The 16,950-nt window shown below is 53.9% G+C and overlaps 1 protein-coding gene across 1 annotated transcript in view; it reads left to right on the top strand.

Annotated features, from left to right (window-relative positions):
• Positions 1-5,015: 5,015 nt before the first annotated feature.
• The window catches only part of LOC308665554 (uncharacterized protein), a gene marked incomplete at its 3' end in the record, with an annotated part of 29,067 nt that continues 17,132 nt past the window's right edge, over positions 5,016-16,950 (top strand). The window contains exons 1-12 of the mRNA XM_081323614.1: positions 5,016-5,036; positions 8,808-8,981; positions 9,472-9,714; positions 9,985-10,103; positions 10,698-10,826; positions 10,912-11,089; positions 11,200-11,335; positions 12,525-12,628; positions 12,747-12,989; positions 15,083-15,379; positions 15,777-15,934; positions 16,811-16,935. Coding sequence (XP_081179740.1) covers positions 5,030-5,036; positions 8,808-8,981; positions 9,472-9,714; positions 9,985-10,103; positions 10,698-10,826; positions 10,912-11,089; positions 11,200-11,335; positions 12,525-12,628; positions 12,747-12,989; positions 15,083-15,379; positions 15,777-15,934; positions 16,811-16,935 — 1,913 coding nt within the window. The 5' untranslated portion in view covers positions 5,016-5,029. The remainder of the gene's footprint in view (positions 5,037-8,807; positions 8,982-9,471; positions 9,715-9,984; positions 10,104-10,697; positions 10,827-10,911; positions 11,090-11,199; positions 11,336-12,524; positions 12,629-12,746; positions 12,990-15,082; positions 15,380-15,776; positions 15,935-16,810; positions 16,936-16,950) is intronic.

The raw sequence follows: 16,950 nt of genomic DNA on the forward strand, positions 1-16,950 counted from the left end.
CAGGCTGGCAGTTTGACACGCCTGCCCTATACCATTTCAGACAAATGGCTGTCCAGTCTCTTCTTAAAAACATCCAGTGTTGGAGCATTCACAACTTCCAGAAGAAAGCCGTTCCACTGGTTAATTGTTTTCACTGTCAGGAAGTTTCTCCTTAGTTCTACGTTGCTTCTCTCTTTGATTAGTTTCCATCCATTGCTTCTTGTCCTACCTTCAGGCGCTTTGGAGAATAGATTGACTCCCACTTCTTTGTGGCAACCCCTGAGATATTGGAAGACTGCTATCATGTTACCCCTCGTCCTTCTCTTTATTAAACTTGACATACCCAATTCCAGCAACCGTTCTTTGTATGTTTTAGCCTCCTGTTTTAGCCTAATCATCTTTGTTGCTCTTCTCTGCACACTTTCTAGAGCAGACATGTCAAACACAAGGCCTGGGGGCCGGATCCGGCCCGTGAAGTGCTTTTATGCGGCCCGCGAAGCCATTCTGGAAACAGTGAGGGAACGACCCCCACTGCCTTGGCCCTGGCCCAGAGACCCTCCTTCTGCCAGAGACCCTCAGATCTGTCCCACTCCTGCCCAGGCCCCCATAGGCACCCTTGATGCGAACGATGTAGAGGTGGCCACACCCACCCAGTAGGCCAAATGCACTGTAGCCACACCCACCCAGTAGGCCACGCCCACCCAGCCCCCTGAGGGCAACCGCAATGCTGATGCGGCCCTCAATGAAATTGAGTTTGACACCCCTGTTCTAGAGTCTCAACCTCTTGTCTACTTCATGCTGACCAAAACTGGATGCAGTATTCTAAAAGTGGCCTTACCAAGGCATTGTAAAGTGGTAGTTACACTTCATGCAATCTTGATTCTATCCCTCTGTCAATGCAGCCTAGCACTGTGTTGGCTGTTTTGGCAGGTGCAGCACACGGGTGGCTCATAGTTAAGGGATTGTCCACTAGGACTCCGAGATCCCTCTCACAGTTGTTGCTATTGAACCAGGTACCTGTGCATTTGGTTTTTCTTGGCTAAATGTAGAACCTTACTTTTTTCACCACTGAATTTCATTTTGTCATATATTAGCACCCAATGTTCAAGTCTGTCAAGATCCTCCTCTTGTATCTTAAACCTTCTGGAGAGTTGGCTATTCCTGCCAGCTTGGTGTCGTCTGCAAATTTGATGAGTTCCCAATCTATCCCTTCATCAAATCTGCAGGTGACACCAAGCTGGCAGGAATAGCCAGAACTCCAGAAGATAGGCTTAAGACACAGGAGGATCTTGACTTGTGATGGGGTCTCCTTGTTTCTTATCTGCTACCTAGACCATCTCTGAAGACGCCTGCTTCGTCTTCCGTGTGACAGCTCATCAGGTACTTCAAGGCAGCTATTGGGTCTCCCCCTGGCCTCGTTTCTTTCTTTCTGCTAAATCTGTCCACAGACTATTTTCAGCTTTTTCTTCCAAGCCCTCTCTGATCTTGAGGGCTGTCCAGTTTGTCAATGCCCAAGGCTCAAAACATATCATAACCCTCTGGGTACAGTCTGATTGGTGCAGAATTGAGAGAAATAATGGCTACCATTCAACAACGTGGACAGGACAACCACTCACGGCACCGTTTCAACAAAACGAGGCAGGGGGCTGCAAGAATATGGCTGGGGTCAGTCGTGTCACCTTCGCACTTGCAGAGCAGCCTCTTCTATGCGCTTCAGGGGTGCATAGAGGGTTAGACACCCCCCTTCAAAGGCTCCCACTTGTCCTGCTTGGATGCCAGCCCCCCCATAAGGGAGACGATGGATGCCGGGAGAGAGAGAAAGAGCATTTGGGAAAAGCGCCTGCATTCCGGGCATCTCAGGGGCCGGGGGACACACTGGAGGGAAGCTCGGAATTCCGGCGTTCTGGGCCCCTGGCAGCTCTGCCTCGTGGCCCCGAAAGGCAGATGGAGCCCTGGGCTGCTCTGAGCTTCCCAACGAGGCTCACTACAGGAGGAGCAGGCAAGAGGCGACAGCTGTCAGTGTGTGCCATTGGCTGCCTGCCAGCATCCCAGCACTGGGAAGAGGTAATTGCAGCTCACCTGGTTGTCAGGAAGGAAGGAAGGAAGGAAGGAAGGAAGGAAGGAAGGAAGGAAGGAAGGAAGGAAGGAGGGTGGCCAGGCTGTGTGGGCAGAGGAGGATGGGGCACAGGGGAGTGGAGGGGGGACGGAGGGGGTGACTGTTGGGGATGGCATTTCCAGCAGAGGACTCACCTGGCCACCCCACGCAGTGACTCAGAAAGCAAGGCAGGGCAGCCGCCAACTTCCTCCTCAGAAGGACCCAGATCCACATCTGGCCCATTAAGTGGGGCGTGGAAGGAGGCCCGGGTTGCCCAACCGTGGCAGACTTCCAGGATCCTGCGTGACATTTAGATGAAGCCAAAGTGTTTTCCTCTGAAGTCGGCAGGAAATAAACAAGGATGAAGCCGCAGCTCAGTGGCTGAATTCCCAAACTGGAAAGGCAAGCCAGGCAGATACCAAGAAACACCCTGGGGAGGGGAGGGCCTGACCAGCTGAGGCAAGCAGGTCTACCGGCAACAAAGGCGTGTGTGCCTGTCTGTTGTGGGGTGGGTGGGGGAAGCGCGACAAGTCTCGGGACTTTGCAGCACAAAGGCACAGTTCGAAGGAGCCCTAGAGTGGGAAGGAATTACTGGGGCTGAGCACCCCAGACTGGTGCAGGTAATGTGGGGGGTGGAGTGAGCTGGCACTGAAACAACAGCCAAAACTGCCTAAGCACCAGCAGGAGGAGGAGGAGGAGGAGGAGGAGGAGGAGGAGGAGGAGGAGGAGAGGGCAGGTGTTTCCTGGAGGATCCCACCTGCAAGAGCACAGCTGGATCCACTGCAGAAAGTGGTGAGTGTCCAAGAGGCAGTTGGGGGTCAGGGGGCTTTCCGGCAGGCATATGGGGCCAGCCCCCCCAGCTCTCTTCCCCACCTCAGATGGGGAGGCTTGGTGGTTTGGAGATGTGAGAGGACAGTGGGGAGAAAGAAGGTGATGCCGAAAGCAGCTCTAGGCTGAGTGGACTCAGGAGAACCCAGTGGTGTGCTAGGGGAGAGGGAGAGAGAGAGGGAGGAAGAGGAAGGAAGGAAGGAAGGAAGGAGGGAAAGAAAGAAAGAGGAAGGAAGGAAGGAAGGAAGGAAGGAAGGAAGGAAGGAAGAAAGAAAGAAAGAAAGAAAGAAAGAAAGAAAGAAAGAAAGAAAGAAAGAAAGAAAGAAAGAAAAGAAAGAAAGAAAGAAAGAAAGAAAGAAAGAAAGAAAGAAAGAAAGAAAGAAAGAAAGAAGGGAAAGAAAGAAAGAAAGAAAGAAAGAAAGGAGGGAAAGAAAGAAAGAAAGAAAGAAAGAAAGAAAGAAAGAAAGAAAGAAAGAAAGAAAGAAAGGAGGGAAAGAAAGAAAGAAAGAAAGGAGGGAAAGAAAGAAGGGAAAGAAAGAAAGAAAGAAAGAAAGAAAGAAAGAAAGAAAGAAAGAAAGAGGAGGGAAAGAAAGAAAGAAAGAAAGGAAGGAAGGAGGGAAAGAAAGAAAGAAAGAAAGAAGGAAAGAAAGAAAGAAAGAAAGAAAGAAAGAAAGAAAGAAAGAAAGAGGAGGGAAAGAAAGAAAGAAAGAAAGAAAGAAAGAAAGAAAGAAAGAAAGAAAGAAAGAAAGAAAGAAAGAAAGAAAGAAAGAAAGGAAGGAAGGAAGGAGGGAAAGAAAGAAAGAAAGAAAGAAAGAAAGAAAGAAAGAAAGAAAGAAAGAAAGAAAGAGGAGGGAAAGAAAGAAAGAAAGAAAGGAAGGAAGGAAGGAAGGAGGGAAAGAAAGAAAGAAAGAAAGAAGGAAAGAAAGAAAGAAAGAAAGAAAGAGAAAGAAAGAAAGAAAGAAAGAAAGAAAGAAAGAAAGAAAGAAAGGAAGGAAGGAAGAAAGGAAGGAGGGAAAGAAAGAAAGAAAGAAAGAAAGAAAGAAAGAAAGAAAGAAAGAAAGAAAGAAAGAAAGAAAGAAAGAAAGAAAGAAAGAAAGAAAGAAAGAAAGAACCCTCATTTTTGTTTGGGTGAAGGTTGGAACAGAACCAGATGTCAAGCGGGGAAGGGCCAAATCAAAACGATGACCTGTAGGACTTTGTGGGTAGGGAGAAGGGAGCCGTTGCTCTCCCCTCCAGAGTCTGGGCCTCGGCAACGGGCCCTGCAGCCCGGAAGGGGCTCCTGCACCCTTGAATCCCCACCCCAAGCATCCCCCACCATCCCAGCCCGGGCTCAGAGCTTTCAGGCCAGACGGCTCCTCCCATTCTTGCCAAGGCCACGGGGGTCAGAAGCCACGTCAGTGAGCTGAGGAGACAAAGGGGACCCCTGCTCCCTCCCAACCCTGACAAGGAAAATCTGGGGGGAGGGGCAGGCAATGATGGGCACCGTGTGGGAGCGGTACAAAGGCATTTGCAGGCCGGGGGTCCTGAGGCTCGTTGGGTGATTTTCAGCCTCTTGTCGTGTTCTGGCTTGGAGCACCCCCGAAGCTCTTCTCCCTCGACCCCCCAGGGGAGGAGAAGCAGGGCAGCTCGTGTGTGTCCCCCCCCCGAACTCCCAGGAACGAGGAGGAGGACGGGAGGGTGTGGAAACGACAGGCTCCTGCCCCAGAGTGGAGGGATAATCGGGTGTAAATGCAGCCTGTCTGAAGTGGCAGCCCTGAGAATGGGCACACCTGAGCAGGTGCCGCTCGCACTTCCTCTGGCGGCCTCTTCTTCCCCACCTACTTCCTTGCCTTGTGTGTGGGGGTGACTCTTGGCCGCAGAATTCCATCGAGGAAATCCAGTTTGGCATTCCTGCCGGGAATGTGCTTCCTCTGAGTAAAAAGGACAGCCTCGTCTCCCCCCCCCAGGCACACCTCCCACTGAGGAGGAAAATTGGTGCTGCGCCTATTAGAGGAACCGGTTAATTGCCCTTGGATCATTTTATAGGCATCAGCAGAGCTGCCTGGCATCTCACTTGGGCCAGTGGCGGATCGCCGAAGGAATGCACCAGAGCCTCCCCGGCTGAAGTGCTGAAGAGAAGAAGCAGCCATGTCAGGTGAGTGCGGCTGGGGGCCTCCCTTCGCGCGGCTGCCCAGGAGAGACCGGGGGAGCCATGGTTTTGCCCGGCACCTCTGCCCTTGGTGGCGTGAGGAGCTCCCTTGGCAGGTCCTAGCCCAGTTCCCGAAGGAGTTTCTCCAGCCGTACCGGAGACTGAACCTGGCACCAGGTCTGGGCAATGGAGGAGCCCCTGGGAAGACTAAAGCCACCCCTCCGGCACGACGCTCCCCCAGGTCACGGACTGAAGCCAGGCTGGCTCGTGGCACTGCCTTCCTCCCAGAAAAGGGACCCTCGGTTCCCAGGGTGCTGTGGTGCCACGGGCGGCTGGGCCAGGCCCCTGCCAGGCACTGCAGGCCTGGGATATTCTCTCCTCCAGTGTCTGTCCCCCCCACCCGCAGCCTCTCTGCCCCCCCCCCTTTGGGGCAGAGGACTGTCCCACCAGCTCAGCGGGGCACATGCCAGAGTGGTTGCTACTGCTGCTCCCTCGGCACAGGGCGGCACAGGGCGATTCATTTGTCAGTCGGAGGTCAATTCTTACCTTCCATGTTTTTGGTTTTCCTTGCCTGGGGAGGGGAGGGGGAGGAGGGGAAGTCAGAGCTGGGGGCGGGGGGGGGGGGGAAAGCAGCATGCTTTCTTGTAGGCACACACAAACACACAGCCGGCTTCTGGCCCCAGTTTCCTGGTGGGGTCTTCCTGGCAGCCAGTTGCTGCCTGCTCCCTGCCAGATGCCCAGGCCCCCCAACCCGAAAGAGCCAGGGCCATGCCTCTGGGGGAATTTGGGGCCCCCCATCATTGCCCTTGCCAAATCTGCCTTTCTCTGGAAAGTCCCCAGGTAGGAGGGGAAGGGGGGAGGAGGAGGGGGGGATGTGCCTTCAGCACATCAGAAGGAGCAGCATCATCAGAAGATGATGGGGTGGGAACATTACCCAGCAGCTCAGCCCCAGCCCCTCACCAGGGCTTTCCTTAACGCCGCTGGGCTGGGCGTGAGAGCCGTCACTTCTCAGGAGCGGGACCTGGAAGTCGAGGGCTGCCCCCAGGAGGAGAGGCTGTTGGCCGACATGGTGTGCACATCTGGCTCAGGGACACACACGCTCACTGATTTCTGTTACAGCTTTTTATATGTTCTATATCTTTTATCACAATAATGCATTAAGTTTATATATGCCACCTGACTCCTGGTAACTTTTAACAATTGTTAAAACTTTTTAACAAAAACCCCCGTCCCAAAAAAAAATACAAGCAAAACCAGCATAAGACAAAAGAACAGTGAAGGCAAAGCAAAGAAATCTAGAGGAGAACAAAAAGAAAAAAAGGGATCCCAGATGTGTTTGTCAAATATTGTGTATTTATTTATTTATCTATTTATTTATTTATAACTATTTTATTGGTTTTTAACTATAACAATCTCCAGTGCCTGGTGTACAGTGTCTTGTCTTGATTTATATTTTAACAAGAAAAAAGGACAATAATAATTAATTAACAATCAATAATAATTATATTTGATAATTCCATAATGAATGAATGAATGAACCTTTATTGTCAAAGGACAACCATGTATACATTGAGATTAGCTGAGCCTCCCTTCGTGCCCCCCCCAACTCACAGTGACAACAAACCTCCATCTTATTACACCATGTGAGCTAATTGCACCACACACCGGCCTCGCAAGTCAATTCTGCATAAAGTTTATAAAAATTATTTCCTGTTCAAAAGCCTAACAGCCCACGGATAAAAGCTATTTTTCAGCCTGTTGGTGCGGCTGGCTATACTCGTATATCTCCTACCCGATGGTAGGAGAGTAAAGAGATACCGTCCAGGGTGTGAGTCATCCCTGAGAATTTTCCTCACTCTTCCAAAGCAGCGGGGCCTGGCGAGGTCATCCAGTGGTGTCAGGGAACAGCCCACAATGTCTTGTGCTGTGCTCACTACCCTCTGCAATACTTTCCTGTCCGCGGCTGTCAGACCAGCATACCAAACCACAATGCAGTACAAGAGGACGCTCTCTATAGTAGACCGGTAAAAGAAGGTCATTAGCCGTTGTTCTACCCTGTTCTTCCGCAAGACCCTGAGAAAGTGAAGCCTCTGTTGGGCTTTTCTAGCTTTCCAGGTCAGATCTTCGCAGAAGTAGACTCCCAGAAATTTAAAGGAGGAAATTCTCTCCACGCAGTCCTCCCCGATGTAAAGTGGGGCAGGTTCCTCCTTTTTCCTCCGGAGGTCTAGCACCATCTCTTTCGTCTTGCCAATGTTCAGGTGCAAGTTGTTGTTACTACACCATATGGATAGTTTTTGTACCTCCGCCCTGTATGCTGTCTCATCCCCACCTGTAATAAGACCTACCACAGTCGTATCATCTGCAAACTTAATTATCGCAGTGGATGGGTCAGATGATACACATTCATATCTGTATATTAATTAGTGATATACTTCTTTGATCTTCCCTTCTCCCATTTGTATTCTCCTTCTTCAACCTTAGCCAAAATATAATTCTTAATATTTTCAATATATAAATGATTAGGATATAGGCATTTTTTATTTATACAAATAATAATCTCTCTATATAACATTTTTTCAGCTTATATTATTCTCATAACCTTCATCTCATTGGTTCAGCATGCATCCTATTTTTATAACTTTTGTTTGCTTAAGTTCCCTTATATTCAATCCAATTCTTATCAGTCATAATTTCTTCATATTAGTCATTTAACTGTCCAAAATTTCCCATTTAGGTACATCATCCCAATATTTTTGTCATGCGTTATAAAAATACTATACTTTTTACCTATCTTATAGTATCTAGATATAACGTCCTTTTTAATCAGTTTATATTTCACTTATATTAATAAAAGTTACATCAACCTGCTATTTTAACATTTCATATATTATAAAACATACTATATTACTTAAATCTCTTATCCTTCTTGTTATAAGGCCCCTTTATGTTCAAAATTCTTTGTTCCTTTAGCCACATTCAAACAAATGTTTATTCCCGTTAAGATAGTCCATTCGGCAGGGTGAGTCAAATCTCTCGTGTCCGTCTCTGGTCTCCTTCTTTTGCCCAGCAGGTTTCCAAGATGACGTGATCCACTTACCCAGCAGCTCCTGTATTTGGGAATACAAATACTGTGTATTTAGAACGTGGAATAACAGGGCTGGAAGGGACCTCGGAGGTCTTCTAGTCCAACCCCCTTCCAGAGCAGGAGACCTGGTGTTATTCACTGTCTTGTCAGTTCTGTCTGAAAAAAAAATGTCTGACTGATGGACGAGGAGTTGATTAGTGAGCAAAGCACAGGCAGCCCTCGACTTACAACGGTTCATTTAGTGACCCTTCAAAGCTGCAACGGCACTGGAAAAAAGCGACTTATGACCATTTTTCACACTTACAAATTATTGCAGCTCCCCGTGGTCACATGATCAAAATTCTGACGCTTGGCAACTGGCTCGTACTTATGACGGTTGCGGTGTCCTGAGGGGGGTCACGCGATCCCCTTTTGCGACCTTCTCACAAGCAAAGTCAGTGGGGAAGCCAGATTTACTTAACAACCATGTGACTAACTTAACAACTGCAGTCATTCACTTAACAACTGTGTCAAGAAAGGTCATAAAATGGGGCAAAACCCACTTAACAAACGTCTCACTTAGCAACAGAACTTGCGGGCTCAATGGTGTCATAGGTTGAGGACTACCTGGGCAATTATGAAAGGTTGTACTTGGGGTGCCCGCTCCCCTCCCTCCAGGGACTGATCGCTGGTCTCTCCTTCTCGCTGCGCAGAGTTGATCCCGACGCAAATCAATTGGCAGGTGCCCAGCAATTCCCAGGCGCATCACACTAACGGCTTTGCTGGCACAGAGCTGTGTGCCCGCCGTGGGCAGAAGGTGGACTTCACGCTGTACTTCAACAGGGCTCCACAAGCAGGGGAAAGACTGGCCTTCGTGGCAGAGACGGGTAAGGGCCCCCAGCCCTCCCCAGCCCCCTCCACAGAGAGGTCGATGCCACAGGTTGCACAGTTATGGGGTGGGGGGCACAATTCTGCTACAGGAAGCTTATCGGCTCCAGGCTGCCCTTCTGCCCTTGAGTGCTCCCCTCCTCGGGGCGATTCCCGGGCCAGCCAGCAGATCCCTCAGGTGACCAGGGACCATCAGATCCCACCCCTTCCTCAGCATGGACCACCCAAGGAGCCCCTTGGATCCCCCAGTCCCCATCCGTGGCCCCTTTGCACCCAGTGGAGAAAGCCCATCCCGCCCAACCGCCTGGGGTGGAAAGGAAGGGGAGGCCCCCTTGGCAGGCAGGGGGGGAGGGCCTCACTCCCTACCGGGAACAGGGAGCCCAGTGGGGGAGGGGAGGGCTCTTTGCTGGGTACCCACTGGAGCTTCTTCGTGGGGTTCAACTGGGCTTTTCCCCCCCCCCGCCGTGTCGTCTCTCTTGTCCCTGGCAGGCCCAGGCCCTTCCGAGGCCCAACACACCAGGTGTGCATTTGCCCTGTCCAACGGACTGGTCGGAGGGACCTGGTGTGCAGTGCAGACATCCGGTGACGGCAACTGCATCAACTTCTCCATGTGCAGCTCCTGTGAAGCGGCCATCGGCCGCTATAAGCTGAGCCTGCAAGTGACCTGTGGCAACCAGGTGGCGATCAGGTTCCTGGCGAAGTTTGTTCTGCTCTTCAACCCATGGTGCACAGGTGAGGAGGGGCGTCCGCCTGCCACCTCCGCCAGCACAACCCTTCTCAGGTGGCCACCCCCGGCCTCCATTCCGCCCTGAGCTGCCAGCACCAGCCCTCGGGGGCTCAGCACCGGGCCAGGGGAGGGGGCCAGAGGCAGAAGGGCTGCCAGGAGGCTCAGAGCCTCTGAACCCAGCCTGGTCTGAAAAGAGTGGGGAGAGCCTGGCAGTCAGGAGTGAAGCAGAGATTGGCTAAGCCGGGGGCTTTTCTCCCCCTGTTTCTTCCCTGCAGGGGATCTGGTTTATATGGCCAACGAGGCAGAAAGGCAAGAATACGTCCTGAATGAAAATGGCATTATCTTCGTGGGCAATGCCAACTACATTGAAGCTCGAGGATGGTACTATGGCCAGGTAGCCCTCGGGGGTGGCAAGGGCTATGGGGCCCCGTGATGCTCCTTTGACCCAGTTTAAGGCTGGGGGGGGACTGCCATCTCAGAGGCCTCTTTGTGCTGTCCCCAGACCACGCAGGGCAAACTGGTCTCACCCAGGATGTGCCCCTCTCGGCCTGCTCTGGCTGTCACAAAGAGAGTCCTGCAGCTGGCCTGCTCTGGCCTGTCCCCCCCCAGGCGTCTCAGTCCATGGGCCAAGACAAGGCTTTCCGGAAGGTTTGCATGCAGCCCAGGCCAGCGCTTGGTCTTTCCTCAGCTGGACACAAAGTCGGGTTCCAGCAGGCGTGGCACATGGGCCGATGCCACGGAGGCCATGGGCTGCCATTCCCAGTGAAAGCCTCTCACCAGGACCTCAGCCTCCCCGTGGCCCTTGGAGGGGCTGCTCTGTGGGGGGGGGGCTCACAGAGGCTGAAGAGGAAACCTCCCCAGGGCCCTCAGGCAAGGCCTGAGAGGGGCAGGGCTCCCTCTAGGGCAGGGGGAGGCTCGGAGGGGCGTTCTCCTGGGGCCCTCCCCCTCATGGCAGGCTGAGTGGCAAATTTTCCCTTGCTTCCTCCAGTTTCAGGAGAACATCCTCAACATTTGCCTTCACCTGCTGAACCTGAGCCTCTACCACCGCCAGGACCCAGCAGGTGACGCCTCACGGCGGGGCGACCCCCGGTACGTGGGACGCATCGTCAGCTCCATGGTATGAGAAAAGGGGGCACAGGAGGCACCGGGGGGTTTGGCCCACCCGCCTCTGCCTCTCCTTGACGGCTTCTGCCACCCTTCAGGTCAACGGCAATGAAGACAATGGGGTGCTGGAGGGCAAGTGGAGTGAGGACTTTGCCCACCACGAGAACCCTTCCCGGTGGGACGGCAGCGTGGCCATCCTGAGGAAGTGGGCGCAATGCAACTTCAGGCCTGTCCAGTACGGGCAGTGCTGGGTCTTCGCTGGCGTGGCGGGCACCGGTACGTAAGCCCTGGCAAAGGGAGTATCCACAGGTGAAGCCAGAGGGTGGCATCCGTTGGGTGGGGCAGCGTTGCTTCCCTGGCACACTCTGTGTTCCTCTCGCTTCCAGTCTTGAGATGCTTGGGGATCCCGACGCGTCTGGTCACAAACTTCAATTCTGCCCACGATTCGAACTCAAACCTGAGTATCGATAAATACTATGATCCTTCTGGAAAGAGTCTCAAGATGGGACAAGACTCCGTGTGGTAAGGACGGGCAGCTGGCTGGGGCAGGAGGAGAGCTGGTGGGTTTAGCCCTGTGGCAGGTTCCACACAACCAGGCAGGGACTGGAGCCTCCAGCCGGGAAGATGCTTTCATCCGGCAATGGGGCAGGAGCAGTCAGCCCCCTGAAGAGACTGGGCAGTCACCTGTCTGAGATGGTGCAGGTTTTCCTGCTGAGCGGGGGACTGGACTAGAAGACCTCCAAGGTCCCTTCCAGCTCTGTTCTATTCCATTCCATTCCATTCCATTCCATTCCATTCTATTCTATTCTATTCTATTCTATTCTATTCCATTCTATTCTATCCTGTTCTATTTTATTCTATTCTATTCTATTCTATTCTATTCCATTCCATTCATTCCATTCTATTCTATTCCATTCTATTCTATTCTATTCTATCCTGTTCTATCCTATTCTATTCCATTCCATTCCATTCCATTCCATTCTATTCTATCCTGTTCTATTCTATTCTGTTCTATTCTATTCTATTCTATTCTATTCTATTCTATTCTATTCTATTCTATTCTATTCTATTCTATTCTATTCTATCCTATCCTATCCTATTCCATTCCATTCCATTCCATTCTATTCTATCCTGTTCCATTCCATTCCATTCCATTCCATTCCATTCCATTCCATTCCATTCTATTCTATTCTATTCTATTCTATTCTATTCTATTCTATTCTATTCCATTCCATTCCATTCCATTCCATTCCATTCCATTCCATTCCATTCTATCCTGTTCCATTCTATTCTATTCTATTCTATTCTATTCTATTCCATTCCATTCCATTCCATTCCATTCCATTCCATTCTATTCTATTCCATTCCATTCTATTCTATCCTGTTCCATTCCATTCCATTCCATTCCATTCCATTCCATTCCATTCTATTCCTATTCCTATTCTATTCTATTCTATTCTATTCTATTCTATTCTATTCTATTCTATTCTATTCTATTCTATTCTATCCTGTTCTATTCTATCCTGTTCTATTTTATTCTAAAGTACTGAAAGAGCAGACTGGGGCTCAGTTGTGGCTGGGAGACATTTCCAGCCCTAAAACCATTGTGGGGGGGGAAGGGGGCTCACGGGCAAAATCCTTCCTCTGGGCGGGAGACCGCAAGGGCTATTGGGGGCTCCAGCCTGCCTTCCTTTCTGCCTTCCATCCTCAGGGACTACCACGTCTGGAACGAAAGCTGGTTTGTCCGGAGGGACCTGGGCAACGCGTACTCCGGCTGGCAAGTGATCGATGCCACCCCGCAAGAGAGGAGCCAAGGTAAGTCCAGGTGGGCTGCCCCCCTCACTGGCTGGAGCCCCAGTGCAGCTCTAGTCCTCCCAGAGCCCCAGCACTCGTCGTGCTCCTCCTCGTGCTCCTCGTGCTCCTCCTCCTCCAGGGATCTACCAGTGTGGGCCGGCCTCGGTCATGGCAGTCAAGCAAGGGGACGTGAGGCTGAACTACGACACGGCCTTCGTCTTCACTGAGGTGAATGCCGACATCAACCGGTGGGTCGTGCAGAGCAACGGGAAACGGGTGAGGGCCTACTGCGACACCTCCTCCATCGGCAAGGCCCTGAGCACGAAAGCCGTGGGCAGCAACCAGCGGGTGGACGTGACCAACTGCTACAAGTTTCCTGAAGGTGGGCTGCGGAAGGGCGGTCCAAGAGTCGGGGTTCAAAGGGATGCGGTGGTCACCTGCTCAGGGGTATCCAGTAGCCTCTCTTGCAAGACCTCCAGTGAAACTGACCCCCACCACTTTGTCCCTCCGGCTGACATTTATCCCAACATCTGGAGGAATCTCTGCCGAGGTGGGAGGTCAGAGCACCGGCAGAATGGCAGCAGAGGGGGGAGCGTCCTGCAAAGGGCATTGCTGGGGCAGCCAAGAGATCTGCCAGGGGATGCGAGGTGCCCTCCCCCCCTTTGATGAGCAGGCCAGGCAGGGGAAACCGTGGAGTTCAGAGCAGAAGGCAACTGGAGAGCTGCTGGGCTGCTGTTAATGCAAGAGCGTTCAGACCAGGGACAAGGTGATCAGTCTACAAGCTGGGAGGGGGAGGGAAGGGAGACAGGAGGCGGGGGTGCTTTGCCCAATGCCTGGCACCTGCATGCCTGGCTCCAGAAGCATCCCAGCAAGGCAGGGACCGGGCTGGGCCTTCCACACCTGCCGCTCTGAAGCTACAGGGGCCCAAAATGTGTCAGGCACTTGTGAGCAAAGCACATATCACCTTGGCTGCGTGACCAGCACCGGCTCCCCAAAGCTCCCTGATGCCATTCAAAATTCTGGGGAGGCCTTTGAAAGCCCCCTTGAAGCTGGCAGCTCTTCTCCACCCCACTGGGAAGTCTGGTAGCCTGGGCCCAATCTGGATCCTGCCTCTGGCACCATGCAGGGCCGAGGAAGTGTGCCTTCTTCAAGGCAGGGGCTGGTCTTGGGAATAGGGTCCAAGGGTCCCAGTTGCCCAACCCCCCTCTGCCTTAGAGACCCCAGGCCTTGGCTGAGGAGGGGGCTGCAGCAGTGGGTTATGGGCGCTTGGGACACCATTCTCTGCCTTCTCTTATTTTTATCTTGTGGGGCAGCCGGAATCCCTACATGTTGGGTGGCCTGTAGTTGATTTAATTACATCACACATTTCCAATGCATAAATCCTGCTGCAAGCAGCAGCTTGAATGTATCTCATCCCACATCCAGGATTGCTCTCCAGTGGCCCCTCCCGCGCCCCTGCCTGGGTTGCCATAACCCCCTTTGCACCATCAGCTGTCTGATCAACCTCCTCCCTGGCCGGTGTCCAAGCGCAGCCCTGGCAGGACGCTTCCACTCCCTTCTCCAAGGGGGCTGCAGTCAGGCCAAGGGTCGCCTGCTTTGCGGTTGGGCAGTCCCAACTGGACAGTCCAACCACTTCTCGGACCTCCCTATGCACCCACTTTGGGAAAGCCAGAAAAAAGGGAAGATGCTGGCTGCCCTCCAGGCGAACCCCCTGGGCCCCAGGGGGAGGAAGAGGAGGCTGCCCAGCTGGGGGGGGCAGTGGTCTGGCTCCCCTGCAGATTCCCCCCCCCCCGCTTCTTCCCTGCTCTTCCGCAACACAATCATCCACCTGCAGGGAAAGGAGCGCTTACTCATTGTGGTGGGGGGGGAAATGCCCCCACGTCAAGCAACTTAGGGATCCTCGGCGCTCCCCTGCTCAGACTCTCCTACCGAGTCCCTAGTTGGGGACTTCTGCAGAAGGCGCTCCGGGTGGGGGGGTCAATATAATTGAAATGTCTACACAACATGCAAACATTGCAGACACACGTTCAGGTTGAGTTCGGGGGACGAGGCCTTTGGGGTGGGAACCTGGCTGGCCCTGCACGCGGCCTCTGCCTCCTCATCTCCCTCCGGCGCCTGGGAGAGGAGCCGGCTTCTGTGGCCGGCCAGTGGGGCTCAGCCACCAGCACTTCTCCGGGGGGGGGGGGCGCAAGGAGGCCCAGAGGCAGCCGGAGGGCTTCGGGAAAGGCGGCCACGACGTTCGGGGCTTCCCGCCTCCGCCAAAGGAGCTTCGGAACGGCCCGTTAGAATGCCCCCCGCCCCCGCCCCCCAGCAGCCGGATCGCCCCGACTCTTCCCGCCGCCCGGCCCGAGCTAGCCGGCGGGAAAGAGCCGCGGTTCCGAAAGGCTCCCAGACGGAGACCGGACCCTTCGGGGTCCCCGCCGGGGAAGAGCATTTTTTTGGGGGGGGGGACTGAGCTGGTTTCCCTCCCCCCAGGCTCCTCCGAGGAAAGAAGCGTCTACCGGAAAGCCTGCATGGAGCTCTCGGGCTCCGGCGCCTCAGAAGCGGCCGCCTCCCAGCTGATGGCCCACCCGGAGCTCTTCGGGAAGTTCAAGCTGACGCAGCCGCCGGTGCTGGGGAAGGACGTCAACCTGATCCTCTCGCTCTCCAACCTATCCAACTCCCCCAAGACGGTCACCATCCACCTGAGCGTCTCCAGCGTCCTCTACACCCGCCGGGCCGTTAAGGAGATCCTGAAGGAGGCCACCAGCCTCCACCTGGGCGGCAAGGAAGGTACCCCGCCGGCCGAGGCGCAGCGCGTCTGGGGGAGCCGTCCGCTCCCGCCGGTCCCATCCCGAGGCAGCGAGAGCTTCAGCCAAGCGCGGGAATGCCCTGCCCGCCCCTTCTCTCCTGCCCCCCCGCCCCCCGCCAGCCAGCAGGCAGGGCAAGGCTCCCGGCAGCCACCAGCCGGCGTCTGGGCAGCGGAGCAGGACTCCGGCCTGGGAGTGAGGAGGGCGCCTGGGGAGGCAGCATCTTCAGTTGGCCCGGCCTGCGGAGGAGTCCTGGGGAGAACTGGGAGGGTGGGGGAGGGGAGGAGGGGGAGGGAGTTGAGTGGTCCGATGCAGAGGAGAAGAAGAAGGGGAGAGCCCGTTCCGGGCCAGGCCTGTGACTGGGGTCTCCTGGCTTCCAGAGAAGTACCTTCCCCTGCGGATCACCTATGGCCACTACGGCAACTCTCTGACTGACGACAAGAAGCTGCTGGTGACCGCTCTGTGCGACGTGCCCGGAGGTGTGAAGCTGCTGGTGGAGAAGGCCATCACTCTGGAGAGCCCAAACCTCTCCATTGTGGTAAGCAGCTCTTGCACACGCACACACGCACACACAACCCCATGTTGGGAGGCTGTCTGCAGCCAGAACTTCAAGCCCTGAGCCTGGCCGTGGCCATCGGTGCATCTCCATCGGTCCCCGTCTCTGGTCCCAAGGACCCCTCAGGGCCACGTGTCCACCCAGAGTTGTGCTCTGTCGGGCGGTTTCCCGTGTGAGATGCTGGAACTGCTGGCCCCGCCATCTCCTAGCTGGGGCTGGCCTCCTTGAACGCAGCAGACGAAGCTGGCTGAGCTGCACGCTCTGCTCTCTGCTAGAAAGCCAAGTTGATTTGGGCTCAGCCCGCTGAAGAACAGGCCTCCGGAGGCCCAGGAAAGTGGCCGAGGCCCTGGCTGAACGCTCAGCAGCCAAAGGGTCTGGCAGCTTGGCAATTCCTCTGGGTTCCCAGCAGGGAACAGGAGGCTTCCATTTCCATCCTTAACTTGCCCAAACTGGCAAAAACTGGCCATTATCTTGCAGAATCTCAGATTTTGGATCATTTGGAGGCATTTCAGTGTATTTTAAAGATGAGAAAAGGGATGGTTTGGCCGCCATGAGTTTCTGACTCCAGCTCTTCAAAGCCAGCCAAAGATCATCTTTTGTTCCCACTGTGGATCGAGGGGGGAGGGTAAGTGGGATGAGGGTCTTCTTTTTAGGGCTCCCATTTGTGCTAAAGATGAAAGGGCTCCAGATACAGAAAAAGTTACCTCCACTGAAAGAATGAAGAGACCCTCTAGCCGCCCCATCCACCCCCACTCCTCAGCCCTGCCTGGCATCTGAGAATGGGGAGGGGAGGGGCACCAGAGAGCCCTGCTCTGTGGCCCTGGGGAGAGGCGCCTGACCCATTGCTCTCCTCCCAAGGTTCCTCCCAGGGTGTTTGCCAACACACCAGCCACGCTGGAAATCTCCTACGCCAACCCCCTTCCTGAGCCCGTGAAGGACTGTGTGCTGCTGGTGACCCTGATGGGTCAGGCCATCAAGATCAAGTATGTGGGCCTGGG

The sequence above is a fragment of the Vipera berus genome, assembly GCF_964194415.1.
Source record: "Vipera berus genome assembly, chromosome: 3".
Lineage (NCBI taxonomy): Eukaryota > Metazoa > Chordata > Lepidosauria > Squamata > Viperidae > Vipera > Vipera berus.